At 41.9% G+C, this 13,816-nt stretch overlaps 1 protein-coding gene across 2 annotated transcripts; it reads left to right on the top strand.

Moving 5' to 3' along the window:
* Positions 1-913: 913 nt before the first annotated feature.
* Positions 914-12,749, top strand: LOC120264833 (histone-lysine N-methyltransferase, H3 lysine-9 specific SUVH1-like). Of its 2 annotated transcripts, XM_039272691.1 has the most exons (4): positions 914-1,099; positions 1,665-4,141; positions 4,722-4,887; positions 12,471-12,749. In XM_039272691.1, the coding sequence occupies exon 2, from the start codon at positions 1,828-1,830 to the stop codon at positions 4,084-4,086; it is 2,259 nt and encodes a 752-aa protein (XP_039128625.1). In that variant the 5' UTR covers positions 914-1,099; positions 1,665-1,827; the 3' UTR covers positions 4,087-4,141; positions 4,722-4,887; positions 12,471-12,749. The 2 variants fall into 2 exon arrangements, with proteins under 2 accessions (XP_039128625.1, XP_039128624.1); XM_039272690.1 differs by lacking the exon at positions 12,471-12,749 and having other exon boundaries at positions 4,722-5,629.
* The last annotated feature ends 1,067 nt before the right edge of the window (positions 12,750-13,816 follow it).

Genomic DNA, 13,816 nt, shown 5'->3' with positions numbered 1-13,816 from the left:
GATATTCTTACAAAATAAAATAAGTTTGATTAACCAATTTAAAAATAATTCCATTAATTACTTATAAAATAATAATTAAATATTATTTAAAACTATTTTAATCTTTAAACAAAATTAAAATACTATAAATTTAAAAAAAAAAATTTAATTTATTATCTTTAAAATAAAAAAACCAAAGTTTCAAACCCAGTTGTTCCCAAGGAAAAATGCAGGGTTAAAAGCGTCATTTTCAGTCGGTTGAAATGATGGCCAATTAAATCATCTCACAGGTTATCTCTCAAGGGCATTAGTATAATTTCACAGGCCATTTAACTCTTTCGTCTTCTCCGCTAACAGATATTGGGTTGAAAAGTAAATTCAAGAAAAATGAGAGACCCATGAGGAAACTCAATACTTTGGGGGATTAAATAGAATTATTCAAACTATTGAGGGATTTTTGGGTACTTCCCCTTTTTTTTTTCCAATTCATATTAAATAGTTAAAATATACAAGTAAAAAAGAATGAAGAAAGTAACAATTAAAAATATCATATATTATATCTTATATTTTAGTGAAATGGTCTTTTGTGTATAGGTGATGGGTAGCTTTATCTAAAATGAGTCACTCAAGACCAAGTATGTAAGTTACTTATATGGTTAATGTCTTTATTGTCAAGTTACTGTAGTCTGTAGAGAGGGTGCTTTGGTTATTATTAATGTTCTTGTGAAATAATTAAAAATTCTATCATTTAAGCTATTAAACATTTACTTGGGAGTAATAAATAACAAATAACAAATAATAAATTACACTGGTAAATGAATTATCATTAAAAATTTGCAAGGAAATCATTGTGGAACTCAAGAGTGAAGCCCAGCCCAATCACCATTCACAACCAAAAAGGCATGTCTGAACTGAATCCAAATCTCGAGGAAATCAAAAACAATCCTGACCAACCACATCATCTTCTCAAACCCTCTTCGTTTTCCGAGAAGCAAAGCCCGGAAAACCACTTCCCCCATTTCTCAAGATGCCATCAATCGAGAAATTGGTCAATTCTTGTGTGTTTTTCCTTCGATTTAGCTGATAATCTGGGCCTTTTGTTCGATCATTTTGATCCCAGGTATCAGTCATTCTCTCTAATTCCTCAAATCAGCTTTTTTTTTCAAGTGATTTTGATGTTAAAATTAGTGAAATTTTGATTTCTTTGGTTGCCTGTCTCATCTTGAATCTAGTTTCAGTGGAGGTAATGCTTTTGTGCTGCTTTCTTTTGTGTGATTCTTGGTCTTGTATTGTTGTTTTTCCCATTTGTTTCTTGATATAGTGTATTTCTCTTTTATTTCTTTCTATGTTTTGTGTTTCTTTTTCATGATGGAATCTATTCCTTTTCACGTGAAGCGTGCATTGCTGTTATTTTGGCATTTGAATGATCTACATGTCACACTAAAGTTCCTTTTTTTTTTCCCTTTTTTTCTATCCAAATTTTGTAAACATTTTCAAGCATCGATGCTGTTTTGTGGTTATTTTGATTTTTGGTTGTGAAGAAAAGAATTTAATTTGTTGTTTAGAAGTTTTTCTTTCATTCTCAGCCTTCAGTTCTATTTGTTTTCATTGAAATACACATAATTCACTGCAGTTGTCTTCCCAGTTGATTTTCTTAATCAATTAGAATTACTTTCTGTATTCAGAAGCAGTCATACTTTTGGAAAAGCTCAAAACTTGAAATTTGAGTTTACAAGATTGTCAAGACATTTGGGTGGGTTGTTTTTCATGGATGCTTAGTGCTTGTAGAGATAGTTCATTGCTTTGGTGCTTTGGTGTTTTCATCTGGTATTGTTTTAGTGTTCTCCGATGGAGGAGAATACGAAATGTGCTCCATCTTTATCGAAGGAGATGGAGGTAGTGGATGTAAAACCATTGAGAACCTTGACTCCGATGTTTCCTTCTTCACTGGGTTTGGATTCATTCTCCCCTCCAGCCTCCTGGCCCTTTGTTTTCATTACTCCACATGGCTCATTTACTCCTGGAAATGAAGTCAAGTTTCCCTCAAACTTTTGCTCCCTCTACCCTACTACATTTTGTCCTAAAGGTGTGAGTGAGACATCAACAAAGTCATCCCTGGTTGAAAAGAGCAGTGGAACTGTCCATGATGGAGTATGCAAGAATGCAAATGGCCATTTGCATGATACAGCTGTTGCTCATTGTCCTCCTCAAACAATGCCTTTGATCACTGTTCTCTCTGATAATGAGGAGGATATGTTAGTCCATAGTGTCCCTCCAACCACTGACATGAAAATTGAGCGGCCAGCTCCAATGCGAAGCTGTAATGATGTCCCACCGACCATTGACATGAACATTGAGCAGCCAGTCCCTTTGAGAAGTTGCACTGGTGTCCTATCAACCTCTGACTTGAAAATTGAGGAGCCAGTCCCTCTGAGAAGCTGCCCGATGGGTGGTGGTGAGATAGAGGGTAGTGATGTGAAGAAACCTAAGCGCAAGCGGCTTAAGAAGGCTCATGACCCTGAACTAATGATGTTACCTTCCTCATCTTATGATGCCAGGGAGTCTGTGGAGGCAATCCTTATGACTTTTGATGCACTTCGGAGGAGAATCTTGCAATTGGAAGAAGTTAAGGATGTAACCAGGAGGTCATTTACAAAAGCTGGGAGTGTCATGATGGACCATGATCTTCGAGCTAATAAAGTCAAACGGATAGGCCATGTACCGGGTATTGAAGTTGGAGATCTTTTCTTCTTTAGGATTGAAATGCTGTTAGTTGGATTGCAGGCTCAAAGTGTTAGTGGAATTGACTATATGACTGTGAGGTTTGGGGACGAAGAAGATCCTGTGGCTGTTGCTGTTGTATCAGCTGGCGGCTATGAAAATGATGATGAAGATGTGGATGTTCTGATCTATAGTGGACAAGGAGGCTCTGGTAAGAATGACAAGAAACAAACCGATGACCAGAAGCTTGAACGGGGCAACCTTGCCCTTGAGAAAAGTTTGCACCGTGGGATTGACATTAGGGTGATCCGGACTGCAAAAGACACCGGCAACCCTGGTAACAAGATATATGTCTATGACGGCCTCTATAAGATTGACAAGTCTTGGGTGGAGAAAGCAAAGTCAGGCTTCAACGTCTTCAAGTACAGGTTGGTCAGAGTACCAGGGCAACCTGACGGAATTGCTACGTGGAAAAAGATTGAGAAGTGGAGAAAGGATCCCTTATCAAGGGGCAAAGTTATCCTGCCTGACATGTCTTCTGGCGATGAAAATCTACCTGTCTGCCTTTTTAATGATGTTGATGATGAGAAGGGACCTAACCATTTTGTGTATACCACTAAACTTCATTATTCCAGTCCTATCGCAAAACCTTTGCCTGGTTGTATGTGCCATAGTGCATGTCTCCCAAGTGATGCCAACTGCTCTTGCTTGCAACAGAATGGTGGTGACCTTCCTTACACCTCAAATGGTCTTCTTGTCAGTCATAAGCCTCTTGTTTATGAATGTGGTCCTTCTTGCCAATGCACTCTTAGTTGTCGGAACAGATTGACTCAGAAGGGTGTTACACTCCGCTTTGAAGTTTTTCGGACGAAGGATCGGGGATGGGGCCTTCGCTCATGGGATCCTATTCGAGCAGGTGCTTTTATCTGTGAATACACAGGAGAAGTTACTGATAACTTCAGAGAGGATGAAGATGGTGAAAATGAATACATCTTTCAACCAAGAAGTACTGATGATAATGCATCCAGCTGGAATTATATACCTGAATTACTGGGAGAGCCTAGTCATCCCGAACCTAGTGACGCTATTAAGCCATTACAAATCATCATTAGTGCGAAGAATATGGGCAATGTATCCCGTTTTATGAACCATAGTTGCTCCCCGAATGTCTTTTGGCAGGCAGTTCAGCATGATCATGGTGATGAAGGATATCCCCATATCATGTTCTTTGCGATTAGGCACATTCCTCCCATGACAGAGCTGACGTATGACTATGGTCCATGTGGATATGAAAATAGTAAGGAGGAGGTGCCATCTAGTGATGGGTCTGGAAGGACGAAGAAGTGCTTATGCGGATCGCCAAAATGCCGAGGTGTTTTTTGCTAGACCAATGGCAAAATACAGCAGATTTTCTGACTGAGCTGTCAACAGCTCTAACAAGGTTAGAAGTTATCCTCATCTTGAATGCTTGCTCTTTTTCGCCTGTTAGAAAGTACTTATAGAGTTATTTCTGATCATGTTGTGCTTCTGTCCTTCAGAACAATTGAAATATTATTATTGTGTTGCTCTCTTCCATAATGATTTTTGTCATAAATAAGGATAGCCTGTCTAAGAATTCGACTAGCCTTTTGTTTAATTTTTTAAGCTTGCCATTTGCCTTATTTCTGAAGGAAAGCAAGTTCTTTATCAATATTGAATTAGGCATGACAGTATCAATTGTTGGATGACTCTAAAAAATGGCTATCTAATAATAGATAAAAATTCTGATGGGAGCCCTTTTTAGAAGTATTAAGAGTATTTTGCCCTCTTATTAATATTTTCTAAAAGGATCCCTCTTACAATGTTTTGCTTTCAGATAACATAGTGTGTATAATCTACTTGAGTAAATCAAGGTCAACACATGCATAGATCACCTCCATATTATCTCTCTTGTTCTTCTTATTGCTCTATGCTTTAATCTTGAACTATGTTTCATAGAGCTGGATTTAACTTGCATGTTTAAACTTCTCTTTTTATTTCAGTGAAAGTAAATCAGCTGATACTGAGATCTCGCTGACATCAAGTGGTTGTGCCACTTCTTCTTTGATTTATTCACTAGTCTATGGGAAACATATTGGAGAAATATGTTGACATATTATGACATCAATTATCATGGAGAGTCAGCAACTGATGGATATGCAGATCAAGGTAAGGTTTCTGGTATAGCTTTTGGGATTTGCCACCCTAATTATGTTTGGCCAGATATATAGGAATTGTCATGATTCTTGTGCGTTAGCATAAAGCTATCCAATTTTGGGATTATCATCAATCTGTACATTTATGATTTTATACTAAATGTTGCATTCAAGTGAATCTTTGGCGCTATTATATTTAGTTCTGGTGCATATGGGAACAAAATGTGACCTCTTTTGGGAAGTTTGTAAGGTGATTTAAAGATGTTTAATGAAGGAGATGCTGCAGTCATTTGCCCCCACTTTTGATTCTATAAAACGGAAGTTATTCATTTATTGGCATTAACATATATTACATATCAAATTGACCTATCTCGAGGTATACTCAAACAAAACTAGTTTGAGCTTGAACGCGGGGTTCACACGTCACACTGAGTTGTAGCTTTTAACAAGGCAATCTCAAGTTGAGACTGAGCCAAACTGATATTTGTTTAATCAAATACTCAAATGTGTATATGCAACAGTAAAGTGCAGAAATGCTGAATGATTGAAATATCAGCAGTTTGCAAAAACAGTTGCAAGTTAAATGAGTAAGAGCAGCTGTCTGAAAAGAAAAAGTGAGTAAACCTATTTCATAACCAGTTGTCTTAGAGAAATAGGAGGGATTGGTAGAGATATTTGCAAGTGTTGGATGATGTTTGGAATGATTATTCCATCATTCTGCTGGTCTGTGGATAAATTTGTGAACTACATCTGCCTGTAAATGTTTTGGCACTGAATCTCAATGATTATTCCTGACATACTTTATTTGACATCTTTGTATTATTGACTAGGTCTGATTTAATTATTTAGTTTGTGAACCTGACATTTGTGCTACTTCCACAAGGTGAGCTAAGCAACTTTTGTTAAAGAATTGACTTTTGATATTAGTTGAAAATTCTCTCATTGATTTTATTCTGATTATCACTGACATTATGAAGAAGCACCTGCAGAAAATGAAGAGGTGGTTAGAAATTTTAAAACCTTGTTTTAGGGCATAAAAATGCTGAACATACAATACTTACCGACTTTCTATGACAAATTGACGAGTGAGAAATTTGAAGTAGATTGTTGTGCAAGTTATTTAAATATATTCGTAGTTATAGAGACAGGATTGACAATGTTGCAAGCAAAATGAGGATAATGCAATCAGATATTTTATAAAAGTCATCAACAATGAAATGGGAGAAAATATTCTGGTATATGATTGATATTTTAATATGTTAAGATTTAATTCATTTTTTCAGATTGGCATGGAACCTAAACTAAAGTTCAATGGATAATAACAAAGTAGAACTTGATTTAAAAAAAAAAAAAATTATACAAACCTAGTGAATTATTTGCATTTGAAAGAAAAAAATTAAAAGAATTGCAGCTTTAGAAGAAAGCAAGAAATATACATCTCAGGGCGCCATCCTTGCAGGACCCCAAGTGGTGACAGGGAAGTTGGCGGTGAGGAGATGGGGAGTCTCCTCCGTGATCTCTGGTTTGATGGTGGCGGTGGAAGAGAAGTAGGTAGGCAAGGAGCGGGCGGTGGCGGTGGTGGTGGAGGATCTGACGGTGACGACAAGGCTGCCACTTCTCTGGTGTCTAGGGCGCCATCCTTGCGGGACCTCGTGATGTATGCTCAAGCTGTGTGTTCGCCGTCATCAGGTGACCGTATTCAGGTGAAGACGAAGACTAGCAAGAGCCCGAAAGATGGTGGTATCAAGCTCGTAGGTGCGAAGCGACCACGTTCTCTGATAAGTCCGACGTACGGTCGTTGCTTCAGGACTTCACACTCGACGGTGGAGTGTAGACACCAAGTGGTGAATTTGAGATGCTCAGGAGTTGGACACCTGGCGGCCCGATGTCCGGTGGAGATGCGTCACAGCCCTCGTCATAAACGGATTCATATATGCTCTAAGAGGATGGCCATGCCAGAGGGACATGAGGAGACCCAGGAGGTGGTTATTCTTGGTACCGTGAGAGTGCCGAAGGTTCAAAGTGTGGCGGAGACCTCAGGGCGAGGGAGGATATCGCAACCTCTCCGTGTCGCTCTATCTCTCCCGCTTTCACCGGAGGTATCAGATATTAGGGAGGAGCTAGCGAAGGTGGCTGTTCTCTCCCACGTGGATGGCTTTGTTAACGAGTCAAGTATTCTGGAGGTCGCTTCCTCCATCATCAATTTTGAGCTTTCAGGGCCCATTACACCGTTGAATGACTGCATGTTTTTGGTGCCATTGAAGAATAGAGAGGAAGTTAAGGAGGTCTGCAAATTGGGTGAGTTCAAGCTGGCGACCAAGGACGGCCCTTGCACCCTTAAACTCGCTCCTTGGTCGGCGGATGTAAAGGCTGATGGACGGGCCTCTGGCGAGGGACAATGGATGCATATTTGGAATCTCCCCCTTTATTGGTGGTGCCGGGGTATCATTGAGGAAGTGGTGCGTGTGGTGGGTGAGTTGGTGGCATTCTCTCAGGCGACTGTGTCGCATAAGCGCTTTATCTCGATGCTGATTAGACGTCGAGCCGGTGTATCTTTTCCTTTGGAGATCGACTTTAGTTTAGGGATGAGTAAGTACGTCGTTTTGATCACTGGTGAGCGTGGGACGTTTCCAAAGTTTCAAAAAGGCTTGGGAATGTATGTGCTAGTAGGGGAGGAGACTGATGCGGGGACTGGCGTCTCGCCTGAGCGCCGTTTCACTCACGAGATCCCATCAACGGAGAAAGGCAAGACCCAGAAGTTGGCATCCTCTTCGGTGTTCGAGCTCTGCTCCCGCCCTAGCGACAAGGATGTGTGCTCCGAGCGGCGGCTGGCGGGGGATCGGCCCCCGATGTCCCGTGAGGTGAACCGATTTGGAAGCAGACTGATCCCTTAGACAATGGTGATCGAGCGTAGCTCCCACACTGGAGGTGAGGACGCGTCTCGTCGGCAGATCTCCCGCCGATGGACCACTGGGCATTTGGATGTCCACGTTCGGACTGAGGGTCGGAGGGAGGCTCGGTCATCCGGGCGTGATGGTGCTGTCGCACCGAAGGTTCTGAGCTCGAGATAAGGACGTGTCGAGCAGTGGTGGGTTAGTCCTCCGAGCAAGCATGCTCTTGCGGTCTCGACAGGTGGCGAGCGGGGATTGCTCAACGAGGTCTCGTCCGAGGTAGCAACTTCCAAGGTGGCGTTGTTGCATGTTCCTCCAGCCGAGGTTTTATCTGAGCACAACGTGGAGGGCGTGTATTCATCCGAGATGGTTCGCCCCACGTGCGAAGCAGGTGTTGTTCGCTGCTGAGAGTCCAGTGGACTTGGATGATGGGCTAAAGCTTAACTTGGGTCAGGAGAAGGAGATTACAAACTGGGATGCTATCTCGGGGGACCCTTTGCTGATATGCGAGGTGGGCTAAGAGTTGGCCTGAAGGCGTGTGAGGCCTCTGCTCCGATTGGGGGTGTCTCAACGGGCTTGGGACCTGGTTCAGAGTTGGCTACTGATTCGGGCCCAGACCGAAAGGGTTGGGCCTGATATTGGGCCGGAGCTGGATGCGCGTGAGCTAACAGTGGCCACTGTTTTGGATGGGCCTAATTCTGCTGGGCCACCAGCTGTGGGTAACTCCGGTTGTTCAGGAGTGGACTTTAGCAATGAGAAGGTTCCCCTGGTAATGGTTCCACCTCCTGGTTTTCACTGGCAGTTTTTAGCAGGTGTGTGGGCCTTGGTGCCGGCTCTGGTTTTAATAGTTGTAGGGGTTGAGGGGTTGGAAGGAGAGCTGAAGGATTTGGAAGGGATTGATACTCAATCCGCGGATGGTGCATCGCCATACCATATTTCTAAGTCTAATGAGTCAATGTCTGAGTTTGAAAAGAATCTTCGTGATCTGTTGCCAGACCTTCCGGTTGGAAAGAATTCTTATACTTCTGATCAACCGAAAGGCATCAGAAGAAGCGGGAGACCAAAGAAACCTCTCTCGAGGTTTGATGAGGAGGTGGAACCACCTAAGTCCTTCAAAAAGAAAGTGACAAGTGGGGAGGCTTTGGAAGGTACTTCTCTCAAACCTCTCCTTATTTTGGATTGGTCTAATGAGTAAATTGCAAATTATTGTGGTGCATGTGGTGTTGATTTTTCTGATCCTGTGAATATATGCATTGATCATATTCGATTGCTTGAAAGCTCCCGTTCTGATAGGGATGTGGCGGAGATCTCTTCGGAGGTCCGCGGTAATTAGTTGTTCATGAAAATTGTTTCTTGGAATGTTAGGGGTCTAGGAAGACCGAGTAAGCGTTTCTTAGTTAAAGATTTTTTAAATTTGCATTTCACGGATGTGTGTTGCTTACAAGAATCTAAGCTAGAGATGATTTCTTCGATCTTTTGGCGGGAGATTGGGGTTAGTCGATTAGACCACTTTGAGTTCCTCCCTGCTAGGGGTTCGGCTGGGGGCATTGTGGTGGGTTGTAACAGTGTTCTCTTCACCAGTAAACTAGAAAGGGTGGGCTCTTTTAGTTTGACAATTGAATTCTGTTCCAAAAATGACAACTTGACCTGGCGTTGCACTTCGGTTTATGGTCCAAACGTGCGGTCTCGTAAAGTGGCGTTTTAGGAGGAGCTGAGGGAGTGTGTTGGCACGACGAATGTTCCTTGGGTGGTTTGTGGGGACTTCAATGCAATCTTTGCTTTGGAGGATAAACCATCGGGCGCCCCTAATTTGGAGGATATCCGACAAGCCAATGCCATGATGTTTGACCTGGGACTATTGGATCCCCCGTCTGTCGGTTATAAGTTTACCTAGACTAATGGGCAGGTGGACCCAATCTGGGTTAAGCTTGACCGCTTCCTTGTCAACTATGCCTGGGTGAATAAATTCCCGAATAAATTCCCGATACTTTTCCAAGACCATTCCGTTTTGAACTGATCATGTGGCTATCTAGCTTGAAGTAGGCACGTTTTGCTTTATTCCAAGACCATTCCGTTTTGAACTGATTTGGACAACTACGGATTGTTTTCTGGAGCTGGTTGCTAAGTGGTGGACGGACCTCTCTCCGAGAGGTTGTGGTGCTTTTATCCTAGGCAAAAAGGTTGCTTATCTTAGGGGACAGCTGCGACACTGGGCTAAGTTTTCTTTTGGGTCGATTAAATTGAAAAAAATTGGTTCTTTTTCAGGAGATCGATGTATTAGATTTCTATAAAGAGACGCGGCGTCTCTCGGCATTGGAATTTAGACAGGAGGTGATCCTTTTAGATTGGCTTGAGGAGACCCGGAAACAAGAAAAGATTTATTGGAGACAAAGATCAAGGCTACAGTGGCTGAGGGAGGGCAATGAAAATACCAAATTCTTTCATGCTGTTGCAAATGGGCGGAAAAATAGAAACTTTATTCCTTGCTTACAGCATGAGTGGGTTGTTTTATCTAGTACCAAGGACATCGGTAGGATTTTCACCGATCGCTTTCTTCAGCAGTTTGGCATGAAGCGGACGTCTATATTAAGGGTGGATCTTCTTAAACTTTTGGATCACAAAAGTCATGTCAACCTATAGTTTCTGGAACAGCCTTTCCTTTTAGAGGAAATCAAGGAGGCGGTGTCCAACTTAGGGGGGATAAAGCCCCGGGACCCGATGGCTTTCCCATGCAATTTTTTAAGACTTTTTGGGAAACTATTAAGTTGGACCTCCTAAGGTTGTGTGAGGATTTTTATTTTGGTAGGGCCAACTTAGAGCATATCAACTGGGCTAATATTGTACTATTCCTAAGATTGATTCCCTTGAGTCTCCGGGGGACTACCGGTCCATCAGTCTTATTAATTCCTCTCTTAAAATCTTATCGAAACTGCTAGCTAACCGTCTGAGCAAGGTGATAAAGGATCTTGTCGACCCTGACCAATCTGTATTCCTTAAAGGGCGATGTGTCCTTGATAATATTGCCACCGCTGAAGAGCTGCTCTTCAGTATTCATAAGCGAAGATTATAGGGGCATATCTTGAATGTTGATTTTGCCAAGGCTTTTGATTTGGTTGATTGGGGCTTCCTCTTGGATCTTCTGGTTGCTAGGGGATTTGGTGGCAGATGGGTTGGTTGGATTCATAAGATCTTGCACTCTTCTAAGGTAAACATTCTGGTGAATGGGTCCCCCAATGGCTACATTCAATATCGGCGTGGTTTGTGACAGGGGGATCCGCTTTCCCCGTTGTTGTTTGTCTTAGTCACTGATGTGTTAAGCGCGATGTTCTCGCACGCGCTTAGGTCTAAGGTGTTAGTCGTCGTCCCATTGGGAGATTACGGGAGCAAGTGTAATTTGCACTACGCGGATGATTTATTGGTGTTCACTACGGGGGGAATTGAGGACCTTAGGATTGTTAAGATAATCTTGCTCCTGTTTGAGGGCATATCAGGTTTGGCTACAAATTTTAATAAGACCTGTCTCTTCTCTAGTAAGATGGGCACTCTACCGGAGGATAGGGCAGCAAAAACTCTTAACTGTGGTGTGGGCCTGCTACCTGTCAAGTATCTGGGGATTCCTATTTCTGGGAGACGGCCCTGGCGTCAGGACTGGGAAGGGCTTATCCTGAAAGTTAGAAGGCGTCTCTCATCCTGGAAGGTTCAACATTTGTCTCTTGGAGGTCGACTTACCTTGGTGAACTCGGTTCTTTCTGCCCTCCCTACTTTCGGGATGCCTATCTTCCGGCTATCGAGTTGGGTCATCAAGAAAATTGACCAGATCAGGAGAGACTTTCTTTTGTCTGGTCCTGACCTTGCCAACCAGAGTTGTCGACTGGTTAGTTGGAAGGGCATTTGCCGCTCCTGGAAGCAGGGGGTTGGGGTATTTTGGACTTGCACAACTTCAATCAAGCGCTCTTGAGTAAATGACAGTGGAAGTTTGCCACAGACTCCAATTGGTGTGGTGCGCAGGTTATCAAATTTAATTATGGTCCCTCGCATTGGAATTTACGGTCGGGCCATATCTCCTATTTCTGGAAAGGGGCTTCGTCCTGCTTGTAGGCGTTTAGAGGACGTATTGCAAAAGATCTTGTCTCAGGGGAGGCGATGTTGTCGACTAATGACGGGCTTGTGGTGGGTTCGTATAGATGGATGCTAACAAAAAACGGTTTATTTTCCGTGAAATCTTTCTACAATTTTCTGAATGATGGTGGGTTGTGATATCCGATTGCGAAATTCTTCTGGAGCAACACTTGCCCTTGGAAGGTCAACTTGTTCAATTGGCTTGTGTGGAAAAATAGGATTATCTCCCTTGAGAATTTGGCAAATAGGAGATGCAACAAGCTACCAACGGCAACCTTTGTGCTCTGATATTCTACTACAGAGTCAGCTGACCATCTTTTCCTGCTGTGTCCTTTCATTTGGAATTATTTTGTTAGTCTGTTCTAGTTGCCTGCGCCGCCTCCCACCATGGGAATCCTGTGGGATTCATGGTGGGCGTCGTTGAGTCCGGCTGTTAGGATCTTGGGGGATTTAGTCATTAAAGCGCTTGTGTGGAATGTCTGGCTTGTTAGAAATGATTGTATTTTTAATGACATTTTCTTGCCTGCTCATGTGATTATTCTGAAAGTTGACCGCATGCTACTTTCCTGGTTCTCATCTTTTTCAGCAAGCAACAAAGAGAAGTTGGAAGATTCCATGAAGACCATTCGCAGAAGCCTCGAGTTTCTGGGACCTCGTGTTGGGAATCTGGAGGGGGTTACAACATCTGAGGAGTTCCCATGTTTGAGCACGGGCTAGGGTTCTCTACTGGAGTAGTGGGGAGCTTTGCTCCTCAGCTGGTTTGGGTTTGCTTTGATTTATATTACCACTTCTGGTGGTTAATTTATCTTGATGTTTCGTTTTATTTTTAATGAATGTGGTTTATCCCCTTTTTTTTTTAAAAAAAAAAATACATCATACAACCAAAAAAGAATAAACAGACTTCAAAAAAAAAAAATTGCACATTGGAATGGAAAAAAAATCAAAACTGCAGTTTGGAAACAAAGCAGCCAAGTAGTGTTTGTCATACTACAAAAACTTAACCATCAAAAGAAGAAAAAAAAAACAAGGCTGATTGAGCAAACTACAGTCTATTTGAATATTTTAATCTACCCCACATCATGACAATTCCTTTTTTTTTTACTTCATGCTTACTATTGTTCAACTTCAAACTTAACCATTTGGTCTATTGGCATCGGGTCCCTTGTGTAGGGTGTTCGCCTCGAGTGTCAAGCGTGGCTCCCCAAGTTCGATCCCCATCTCGCGCAAGGTGAGGGCACGGTTCGGTGGTGAGCGCTACTCCCCCACGTGTTCAATCCCTGGGTTCCGGCGCTTGTCGTCTTTCTAAAAAAAATCAAATAAAAAAAAAAAAACTATTGTTGTGAAGCCTATACCCTTTATTATTATTATTATTATTATTATTATTATTATTATTATTAACTAAAGAAAATATACATCTGAGATTTACATAACCATATTTTTATTTAATAAGGGACACAATACAACATGACATACAATGATAACAACAGAACAAAAAAACATAACACACTGTCGACAAACAACATGAAACACTAGACATCATAACACTAGGGTTCCAACAACGACAACCAAAAAAACATAAACTCAAAGGCATAAAGAACAAACACAAATTAATAGTACTGCTATTTGAAGCAAATTAGTGACACCAAACTAAGGGCTATTATAATAAACCCTAGCTCCTTTAACCTGATGTGCATTTGCACCGCAACATGGCATCTTGTTGATGCAACAGTACTGCTTTGACGGTGGCATGCTAGCGCTGGCTGCGTTTGCTGAATTTCTGAAGAGAAAAATGATCAGCATAACAATGCAGAAAAATAAGCGACCTTTGTTTCCAAGCATTTTAATCACAACAATAATATTAATATATCAGTTATGAGAGGGGTGTGAAAAAACACTTAACAACAGTGGCTTTTTATAGAGATGAAGATGCTT

This window comes from Dioscorea cayenensis, chromosome 7 (genome assembly GCF_009730915.1).
Source record: "Dioscorea cayenensis subsp. rotundata cultivar TDr96_F1 chromosome 7, TDr96_F1_v2_PseudoChromosome.rev07_lg8_w22 25.fasta, whole genome shotgun sequence".
Taxonomy (NCBI): Eukaryota; Viridiplantae; Streptophyta; class Magnoliopsida; order Dioscoreales; family Dioscoreaceae; genus Dioscorea; species Dioscorea cayenensis.
This window is presented reverse-complemented; position numbering and strand designations above follow the sequence as displayed.

Bases quoted from the DNA above. Each gene is read 5' to 3' on its own strand.
- LOC120264833 (XM_039272691.1), top strand. From the start codon at position 1,828: ATGGAGGAGAATACGAAATGTGCTCCATCTTTATCGAAGGAGATGGAG.